This window comes from Colossoma macropomum, unplaced genomic scaffold (genome assembly GCF_904425465.1).
Source record: "Colossoma macropomum unplaced genomic scaffold, Colossoma_macropomum, whole genome shotgun sequence".
Classification (NCBI taxonomy): domain Eukaryota; kingdom Metazoa; phylum Chordata; class Actinopteri; order Characiformes; family Serrasalmidae; genus Colossoma; species Colossoma macropomum.
The window spans coordinates 28,756,098-28,767,395 of record NW_023494794.1 but is presented as its reverse complement, the minus strand read 5'-3'; the positions used below and the strand labels follow the sequence as shown (position 1 = coordinate 28,767,395).

The window sequence follows — 11,298 nt, the reverse complement described above, 5'->3', positions numbered from 1 at the left end:
ACGCCACTACTATGCTGTCCCAGGTTACTCAAAGAGTTGCTCAGGTGTTGCTAGACTGTTGCTGTGTTATCCCAAGTGGTTACTAAGGTGTGGCTAGGCCATTGCTATGGTGTCCCAGGTAGTTGCTATAGTGTTGCTAGGCCGTTGCTTTGGTATCCCAGGTAGTTGCTCAGGTGTTGCACTGCCATTGCTATGCTGTCCCAGGTTACTCAAAGAGTTTGGAGCGGGCCTTGTTTGAGTGGAAATAACTGCGCTTGTTTGTAATGTCTCTGCGCAAACTCTGCCAACATCTGAGGAACATCAGGTCTTAGTTTAGTCCATTAGCAGTACCAGCGAGCCAGTTGGCTGCTTTTATTAAAGTCTGTTACTTCAGTGGTAAACAGCATCATGTTAATACTTTATACTGTCTCTCTGTAATTAGCATCTGTGCTGAAATTGACAGAGAGAGAGAGAGAGAGAGAGAGAGAGAGAGGGAGAGGGAGAGGACACAATAAGTGCAATGCTATTTAACATTTAGCAATATAGCATTTATGCTAGCCTTCACAGAGTGAATTTTTTTTATACACTCAACAGAGGCAAAATATAAACATAAACAAAAATAAACATAAGCAAGGGAGCCAATAATGCAACTCCGAGTTAGTTCTGTCTATAATCTGTACTTTTAGTATACCTCATACCACTCAGTGCCTGCTGTCATGTAAATACAACAAATCTATCTATCTATCTATCTATCTATCTATCTATCGATCTATCGATCTATCTATCTAATTTGCCATTAGACACTTTAGAAGGGTTACTAAGACGGTTCCAGGCTCAAGCAGGTGAAAATATACTAGAACCAGAACCTTAAGTTCTGTTGGCTTTCTGTTGGGTTTTTAATTGTACAATGTACACTTACAGACACGATGTTGTCTCCGATTGTACATCTGCTGTCGCTAACGTCACAATTCAGTACTTCTATGGTAAAGACTAAATTACTTCAGCACCACATGTCAGTACTGAAGCACTCAGTACTCAGTCATAACAGCATCCTTGAGCTAAAGTGCATGCTCATTCTAAAATCGAGGCTGCGGACAATCTAGCTATGTTGATATAAACACATCTGCTTTGTTGTTTTACATTTGATTTGTGCTACGTAATTATTTTAATGGAATTACATGATTGCATTACATAATTAATTACAGAGTTATATAATGAATCACATTTACATTTGATTTACGTTCTGTATCTGCACCTCTGACGTGTTCTAATGTCAAAAAAATGACAAAAACAGCAAAAAAGTAAAGCAAGACTGCAGACACATCAATAACTATTCCTCTCTCTCTCTCTCTCTCTCTCTCTCTCTCTCGCTCTCTCTCTCTCTCGGGTTTTTAATAGCTCTAGTTATGGTAATAGAAACTTGTCTGCTCTCTCTAACAGCCGGTGACAGGATGGATAAGGGTCAGCTCATGAATATTTATGAGGCTCTTTCTGCTCCCGCTTCAGTGTCTCAGGGAGGTTTTGATGTTGAGGCCAGACGTTCGCACAGGAACTTTCTCTCCCCCTCAGTAGACAGAAGTTTATTAAACTTCTTAAAGTGACAGTTCAGCGAAAAATCGAACTGACGTACCATTATCTTTAAATATAGACAGAAGCAGCCTATGAATAAATTTCAGTTCTTCAGGATGGCTACAGCTGTTTTAGCTATAGAACCCGAGAGGGAGTGTGGTATCGCGAAATAACATCACGGCTGTGATTTGGTCGCCGTAGATCATCACAGCCATGATGTTATTGGCGATAACACACTCCTCGAGTGTTCTATTGCCTTTATACAACAGTTAAATAAATAAAGTAATAAATTAATAAACTGGGCCGTGAACGCGGCGTTTAATATGTTTTAATGTTCGCAGTTCCTTCACCAAATTATAGTTCCTTAACGAGCAGCTTGTTGCTACGTCAGAGTAACGAGCTCCGCCCACTCGCTGCACAGCCGGCAGTTCGTTCTCCAGCTCCTTACACTAAATTCCCAAACTGTCATCACCACTGAGCAGCTTTTCAGTCGGCAGCTGTGACAGAAGAACCTAAACAACCTGGAATCAGCCAGAAATGAACCCGATACCATTCACCAAACGTCTAGTCTGATCTTCAGAGTCTGACCAAATCAGACTGAGCCATAAAACTGACGCAATATCAAGTTTAGTTCAGTTTTGTCAATCTTTGCCAACTCAATATTAATGTTATTTTGTTCCAGCCAGTCTGTAAAACATCTTACAGCCCATTTAGTTTGGCGAATAGTAATGATAACTCCAGCAGCACTGCTGTGTCTGATCCACTCGCACCAGCACAACACACACTAACACACCACCACCACGTCAGTGTCACTGCAGTGCTGAGAATGATCCACCACCCAAATAATACCTGCTCTGTGAGGGTCCATGGGGGTCCTGACCACTGAAGAACAGGGTAAAAGGGGGCTAACAAAGTATCAGAGAAACAGATGGACTACAGTCTGTAACTGTAGAACTACAAAGTGCACCTATATAGTAAGTGGAGCTGATAAAATGGACAATGAGCGTAGAAACAAGGAGGTGGTCAGAATGTTATGCCTGATCGGTGTATCTAGTGTTAGAATTTGGAGAAAGATTACATAACTTACAGACATTTTACATGATGCTGGTCATTTTATCTCACTATAATGACAGATCATTTTGCGTATACTTCTTAAAATAAGCAAAATTATCTGCCTATATAGTGAGAATGTCTATAAATAAGATCTTATAATATTCCTGCATTCATCTCAAAACTGGAAATATTATGTATATAGACTACAGGGTTTCACTTTTTGCAGTTTCGTGATGACCATAGTAATTTAGTATTTTCACAGTGATGCCTACTCTCTCTCTCTCTCTCTCTCTCTCTCTCTCAGGGTCAATGACAGTATTCTGTTTGTGAACGATGTGGACGTGCGGGAGGTGACCCACTCTCAGGCTGTAGAGGCGCTGAAGGAGGCCGGAGCCATCGTACGTCTGTACGTCCTCCGCCGGAAACCCATCGCTGAGAAAGTCACCGAAATCAAACTAGTTAAAGGCCCGAAAGGTACGAGAGTGTGTAGAGTACGTTTATTTATCTGTTTACTTTTACTTATACAGTCGTATGCAAAGGTTTGTGCACCCCCAGTCAAACTTTGTGTAAATAAGTGAACACGTCCTCCACAGAGAAAACACTTTCTGCACTGTTTATTTGTTTATTTAACATATTGGGGGGGGGGATAAAACACAGAGTGTTGAATGTACAGAAGTTGTAGCACATTTTATATTGTATGTGTCAGTTTTTCCTGTGTGGGCAGCAGTGGGTAGAGCTGTGCCTCACAGCAAGAAGGGCCTGGGTTCGATGCCCCAGCCGGGCGACCGGGGTCCAATTGGGACGCGTCAGGACAATGATGCTAAATTGCCTCTAGGTGTGAATGTATATGTGTGTGTTTCTGCCCTGTGATGGACTGGCGACCTGCCCTGGGTGTTTCCTGCGTTGGGATAGGCATCAGCACCTCTGTGACTCAGGAGGATAAGCGGTTTAGATGATGATTCATGAGTTTTTCCTGTGTGTTAGACAGAAATGTAGGGAAACGAAGAACATAATAGCTATAAAGCCTGAGATCAGACACTGGACAGTGGTTTCATCCTTCCTGCTATGTAAACATTAGCAATGTTAAGTGCCTTAAACACCTCAATCAGTGACACCGTCTATTTCTCAGGGTTTTTAGCCATCCTAAGTGACAGCATTGTAGAGAATGGCACATATACCTTCCTCTACAATGAATTAACATTCGTCTTTGAGCTTTGTGTTTATTCCCACCCTTTTTTTTCTAAGTGTTACATGATTAGCGGAGCTTATCCACTTAACCTGAACATTTTTATAACAGATCTACGAGGATCTGTGGCAGAAAAAAAAGTAAAACCATGGCAGAATAAGCAGAACCTACCCTAGAAAATAATGGCATTTCACCATCTGTAACAAGACGTAAAAAATAAGCAGAATTCCAGGACTGAATTAAGTCACCAGCACATTACTGCTAGTAAAAATGACCCTCCATGTATGTATATGTATTATTTACACAATTATAGTGTTTCGTTTCTTAAAGTTGTGATAATATTGTAAACCGTGATATAAGGTTAGGCAATTATTGTGATATTACATGTTTTATAACGGGCTGAAGAGGCGCTAAACACACTATGCGCATTAATCAACCCAAAAGTATTGTCAGTGTTACAGGCAGTTGACTAGCCAACCACAGAGACGATTCAAATAAACAAAATAAAATATAATTTTTTCAATGCAGACTAATATCATAATAACCGTTTTGCTCTTTTTCTCTCTCTCAGGTTTGGGGTTCAGTATAGCTGGTGGGGTGGGTAATCAGCACATTCCAGGAGATAACAGCATCTACGTCACCAAAATCATCGAAGGAGGAGCGGCGCATAAAGATGGACGACTACAGATCGGCGACAAGATACTGGCGGTAAGAGCTTCAGTGCAGCGTCACACAGTAATACAGTAATACAGTAATCCAGTGATACCAATAAGAATGGATGAATGGCAGAAGTTATAGAACATCACCACCATATAAGAGCTCATTCACAGCAATTTAGTCTCATTCTTACTACGACACTGACCCCTGAAGGATAACAGTGGAACTGCAGCCCAAACATTTTAGGTTTCTAAGTTTTCTAGGTTTCTAATTGATCCCAGTACTGGACGCTTTTCTTCATGGACAGTTTATTCTTTAAGGTCACTTTGTTCTTATTCTATGTATATATTTACATCATTATATCTTATTTATTCAATATTGTGCATCTTATAGCCTTTAAGTGTGTTTATACTTTTATCCTCCATAGTTTTACCTTTAATTAAGCATCTACATGTTTACTCCCAATAGCGTCTCATTGTACTCGTTGTTTTTTTTTCTTCCACTATTAAGTTACTTTTTTTTGAAGGTTTAACAGCTTTTTTAACAGTGGTCATATTATTTATTTATTTATTTATTTAAGTTGTTTTTCCTGCCAGTGATCCTCTTTCTGTTGCGTGTCCACCAGGATGAGCAGAGCATTGTGTTTCCTGCTGAAACGGTGTCTGATAATCTGAGTATCAGAGCTGATCAGAGTTTGGATCCTAACCTCGACTGTCTCCAGAGAGTCTGGCGTTAGTGTGTAACCTGCGATGCTGGTCTGTGTTTCAGGTGAATAACGTGTGTCTGGAGGACGTTATGCACGAGGACGCAGTCGGAGCGCTGAAGAACACGGCGGAGGTCGTCTACCTCAGAGTGGCTAAACCGAACAACCTTTACCTTACCAACAACTACAACCCTCCAGACCTCACCAGCAGTGAGTTGCGCTCAAACACACACACAGTCTGTTGATGCACAGTGTGTATAATCCATCATCTAGTCTTTCACCAGCGGTCAGTTTCTGACCACAGAGCAATTACAGGACATTTTTGGGTGGAGGTCCACTGTCAACCTAACAGTAACAGTGCTGTGTGTGAAAAGACCACACTGTTACAAAAGATGGTTCTTCAAGAGTTTTTAAATAAAGACAGTGGTTCTATATAGAACTATGAACACTCAAAGAACCATCTTCATGACTATATGGTGAAATGGTTCTTCAGATCGATTGGGAATGTGCTGTATATGGTTCTATATAGCACCTAAAATGCTTCTGCTACTGTATGCAACCTTGACATTGTAACAATAGAAGAACCCTTTTTGATGCTGTGTAGAACAATTTTCAGAAAAGTTCTGTGCAGAACCATATACAACACGTTCTCCATCAATCTGAAGAACCGTTTCACCATGCAAAGGACCATTTAAGCATATAAAACCACTGGCCCTCATTCTCAAATGTCTTCCTAAGTTTGTTCTTAAGTGTGTTCTTGAGAAAGGTCCTAAGAAAAAGTCTACGTCAGATTCATGACGTGTTCGTAAAGCGCAGAACTGTTCTCACCTTTGTGCTCTTGAGTGTGTGTAGATTATGTTCTTACCTAAGAACCCCCAAAATCCCAAATAAGAGAACACTGGTGAGTCAGAATCTTCGTCAAAACTGCGTAAGTGGGTTTTAAGAAGAAATTTCTTCTTAAGAAAGGTGGTGAATGAGGCCCAATGTCTTTATTGAAGAACCATCTTTTTTAAGAGTGCAGCACTTATACACTCTCTGGAAATAGGTGCTAAACCCCATGTGTCAAACACAAGGACCAAGGGCCAAGTCAGGCCAGCCGCACAGTCCTGTTCAGCCCGTAAAATTATTTTAATTTTCTATTAATATTATCCCATTTCACCATGAGCTGCACTACAGTTCTCAGCATGCACTGCTATGTAGTTTGTGCTCCCACCCTCTTACCAACAACGATCTATGGGACAGAAAAAATGTCCGGTGTCTAGTTCAAGTGAAGGAGCAGTTTTAAAAAACCTACAGGGGACATTTATAGAGGTTTAACAGTATCTGCAGCTAGTGAAGTCTTTGTTTTATATTTAAAAATTTGCTTTTATTTAAAACTCTTTTTGAATCGTTTAAGTATTCAGTGCCTGTTTTTTGCCTTTGTTGTTTTTGGCATATCTTGAATATGCCAAACTATGGCCAGTTGGGGTCGTGGCAAAACGTTAAGTAAAAATAAAATAAAAGCACAGCTGGCCCTCGCGTTTGTTGAGATTTTTTTTAAGTTGATGAACAATAGCATACCTGAAAATAACAGTTCCATGCTGGGAGTGGCAAAAATCAATAAAATCATCCGCGTACACAAAGCATGTGCAAAATGAATCCCAGAACAAAGAAATTCCCGAGCACACGTCTTAGGAAAAGTATAAAAATCCTTTACTGGAACATGGAAATGTGTCGACGCGTTGCGGCCTTCTCAGGCCTTCATCAGGAAACAAAACAATGGCATGTCAATAACGTTGTTCAATAACATAGTCAATAACTTACCTGTTCAGAGCCCTTTTTTCTGGCAGTTTTTGGGAAATAGCCCACCGCCTGGATGAAACTGAAAGACTGTAGTTGGTTCTGAGTTTCACTATCTGTCGATGGTAAGCCAGTGGCTCAAGAGATTTGAGTGGAATGTGGTTTAATACGGCGTCAGCATTATATTAACGTTGTTTATTTTATACTAACGCTGTTTATTTTATACTAATTCTGTTTATTTTATACTAACGCTGTTTATTTTATACTAATTCTGTTTATTTTATACTAATGATGTTTATTTTATACTAATGCTGTTTACTATCCGTTGTCGACCAGAGGAGGATGGGTTCCCCTTTTGAGTCTTGGTTCCTCTCAAGGTTTCTTCCTCTTGCTCTTAAGGGAGTTTTTCCTTGGCACTGTTGCCATTGGCGACGCTCGTGGGGGCTCGGACCCGGATTTTTTTGTAAAGCTGCTTTGTGACAACACCTGATGTAAAAAGCGCTACATAAATAAACTCTGACTTGACTTTGGCTTGACTTGAACTAAAAAGCCCGAATACTTTCAGAAGTGTCTGCTCGTCCCTGTTGTTTTAGCGGTTGTGATCTGGCACCACACATGAATGAGGTAGAGAGGTGCTGATAAATTGTTCATCAGATGGGCTACAGTCTATAACTGTACACGTATAGAGTGGATCTGTAAGGTATGCGGAGGGGAAGAGGACAGGGAGTTTATTTCTGATTACATTTGTGCATGTTTGTGTTTTCTCTCCAGCATATTCTCCTCACATGGACACTGACCTCGGCCACAGCTATCTGGGCTCAGATTACCCACAAGCCCTCACTCCCACCTCCCCCAGCCGCTTCTCTCCAGTGTTGCATAGCATGCTGGGAGATGACGACCTGCCCAGGTGATTCAGTTCAATTCAGTTTTATTCATATAGTACTAAAGTACACATTCTGCCCACAAACACAGCTCAGTTTATATCACAATACCTACATTTAGAGTCAGTTATTCATTCAGCCTAATGAGAAACTGTAGAACAGACTCGGTTTATATCACAATACCTACATTTAGAGGCAGTTATTCATTCAGCCTAATGAGAAACTGTAGAACAGACTCAGTTTATATCACAGTACCTACATTTAGAGTCAGTTATTCATTCAGCCTAATGAGAAACTGTAGAACAGACTCAGTTTATATCACAATACCTACATTTAGAGTCAGTTATTCATTCAGCCTAATGAGAAACTGTAGAACAGACTCAGTTTATATCACAATACCTACATTTAGAGTCAGTTATTCATTCAGCCTAATGAGAAACTGTAGAACAGACTCAGTTTATATCACAATACCTACATTTAGTCAGTTATTCATTCAGCCTAATGAGAAACTGTAGAACAGACTCAGTTTATATCACAATACCTACATTTAGAGTCAGTTATTCATTCAGCCTAATGAGAAACTGTAATGTTGGTATATTTTCAGTTTGTGTGAAACTCCCCCCTTGGTTAGTTTTATAGTGTGTTGCATTCTGGGTAATGTGGAGAATGATTCAGCAGAATCTTTGAACCGCTCTTTCTCTGGGCCTTTTCTTTCTTTTCTTTTATTCTTCACAGGAGATGAAATGTAATTTGTTGGTTTGTTTTGTTTCTCTCTCTTGCTCTCTTTCTTTCCCCTGCTGCCTTTAATAATTTCATTCCTGCCCAGTTTTTCACTCTCTCTTCTGTTTTCTTCATTCTTTCCTCTTTTTGTTTTGAAGTCTCTTAAATTAAGCCTTTACTTTCCTGGCATGCCTGTCAAATAACTGCAGTCATGATAATAATAAATAATGATCTTTCTCTCTCCTTCTCTTTGTTTTCTTCTTTTTCTCTCTTTCTCTCGTTCTTCTTTTCTTCCTCTTGTTCTTATTTATCTCACTCCTCTCTCTCTCTCTCTCTCAGAGACCCCAGGCGTGTAGTGATCCACAGGGGTTCTACAGGTTTGGGCTTTAATATAGTGGGAGGTGAGGATGGAGAAGGAATCTTTATCTCCTTCATTTTAGCCGGAGGACCAGCAGACCTGAGCGGAGAACTGAGGAAAGGAGACCAAATACTGAGTGTGAGAAAACACACACTTACACACACACACACACAGATACACACACACACAGATACACATACACACACAGATATACACACACATACACACCCCTCAAACATTCAGCTGACTTTTTTAACAATAATATTTCCCCATTTCAACTGTTTTGTGTGTGTGTTTCAGGTAAACGGTGTTGACCTGAGAGCCGCTACACATGAACAAGCTGCAGCTGCGCTAAAGAACGCCGGACAGACTGTCACCATTATAGCTCAGTACAGACCAGAGGGTAAAGAATTAAAATAACACAAAATCACATAACTAAGCCTTTTTTGCATAAGCCATTGCTAGAAACTTGGAAATTGCTTGGAACTAGATAATCTTGACTTGTGACTTGACCAACTTGACAAGATTTGACTCAGGACTTGCCTATCTTAAAACAGGACTTGCCTACTTCAACTCAGGACTTGCCTATCTTGGTTCAGTGCTTGCATATCTCAACTTGGGACTTGCCTGTCTTCATCCAGGACATGCCTATCTCGACTCAGGACTTGCCTATCTTGACCCAGGACGTGCCTGTCTTGACTCAAAACTTGCCTATCTTGATTAAGCACTTGCCTATATCAACATGGGACTTGCCTATTTTGACTTGGGACATACCTATCTTGATTCGGACCTTGCCTGTCTCGACTCAAGACTTGCCCATCTTGATTCAGGACTTGCCTATCTCGAATCAGAATTTGCCTTTCTTGACTCGGGACTTGCCTATCTCAGTTTGGGACTTGCCTATGTCGGCTTCAAATTTGCCTGTCTTGACTCAGGACTTCTCTATGTCGACTTTGGATTAGCCTATCTCAACTCAGGACTTGCCTATGTTGACTCAGGACGTCCTATCTTGACTCAGGATTTGCCTATCTTGATTCCGAACTTGGCTATCTTGACTCAGGACTTCCTATCTTGACTCAGGATTTGCCTATCTTGACTCAGGACTTGCCTATCTCGACTCGGAGCTTCACTATTTATCTATCTGTCTTGATTCCTGATTTGCCTTGGGACTTGCCTATGTCGACTTCGGATTTGCTTATCTTGACTCAGGACTTGCCTGACTCAACTTGGGACATGCCTATCTTAATCTTAAATCTCAGCTTAGGACTTGCTTATCTTGATTTGGGACTTAACATAGAACTAGGTTATCATGACTTGGGACTTAATTAGAGACTTGATTGACTTGATTACAGACCTGACTATTTTGCTTAGGGACTCAGGACTTCCCTGCCTTTGCCTGGGAATTGACTCAGGGCTTGTCTATCTTGACTCTGGACTTGCCTGTCTTAATTTAGGACTTTAGTGGTGAAGACTTGATTCTTATTAGTTGTAACTCAGTGACTAGTTCTAGTACACAAATCTCCACTACTAATACAAACACCATCAACTGATAGATGTGAATTTCTGAATTTTAATTCTGTCAGTTTCACTGTGAATTTAGAGTTCTAAAAGTTTGAAGTGTGTTCTCTGATGTGCCTCTTTGTACATGTGTTTTTGTAGAGTACAGTCGGTTTGAGGCTAAAATCCATGATTTGAGAGAGCAGCTGATGAACAGCAGTTTGGGCTCTGGAACAACAACGCTGAGGAGTAACCCCAAACGAGGGTTTTACATCAGGTAAACACATCTCAAACCATGAGAAAATTCTAATTGATAGGCTAAAAAAAATGTTCACTGGCTTTGTTTTAATGTTGCTAAGTTAATTTAGCTAAGGTAACATTGTGGCCCACACTCACAGATACTGTGGCTGAAGTTACTGTGAGGAGTTTGCCCAGAACATCTTCCCTGTCATACCTGACATGTGTATTGATTACCACACTGCACTTTTTCACCATATTGCAAAAAACACTACACCTGAAATATTTAATACAAATGTTAAACCAGCCTTTCCTCTCTCTCTCTCTCTCTCTCTCTCTCTCTCTCTCTCTCTCTCTCAGGGCTCTGTTTGATTACGATAAGACAGCTGATGGTGGGTTTCTGAGCCAGGCGGTCAGTTTCCGTTTTGGTGATGTCCTCCATGTTCTGGACTGCAGTGATGATGAGTGGTGGCAGGCCCGACGGGTCAGCGCAGGGGGCGAGGCCGAGGAGCTCGGCTTTATACCCAGCAAGAGGAGGTGGGTTAGAACTGAAGAAGTGGTTAGAATTGATTAAAAATTCTTCAAACGTATGCCTGTGACATACGACCATCCTCTGGGCCCTGATGACGGCCGCAGGAAGGCAGAGCCTGAACTCCGAGCCCAGACGAAACCCTGCGAA

At 40.9% G+C, this 11,298-nt stretch overlaps 1 protein-coding gene across 1 annotated transcript in view; it reads left to right on the top strand.

Annotated features, from left to right (window-relative positions):
• Positions 1-11,298, top strand: part of LOC118814895 (disks large homolog 4) — an 88,757-nt gene that overhangs the window by 69,753 nt on the left and 7,706 nt on the right. The window contains exons 7-14 of the mRNA XM_036580756.1: positions 2,906-3,075; positions 4,359-4,495; positions 5,213-5,357; positions 7,698-7,833; positions 8,867-9,023; positions 9,186-9,288; positions 10,545-10,659; positions 10,980-11,156. Coding sequence (XP_036436649.1) covers positions 2,906-3,075; positions 4,359-4,495; positions 5,213-5,357; positions 7,698-7,833; positions 8,867-9,023; positions 9,186-9,288; positions 10,545-10,659; positions 10,980-11,156 — 1,140 coding nt within the window. The remainder of the gene's footprint in view (positions 1-2,905; positions 3,076-4,358; positions 4,496-5,212; positions 5,358-7,697; positions 7,834-8,866; positions 9,024-9,185; positions 9,289-10,544; positions 10,660-10,979; positions 11,157-11,298) is intronic.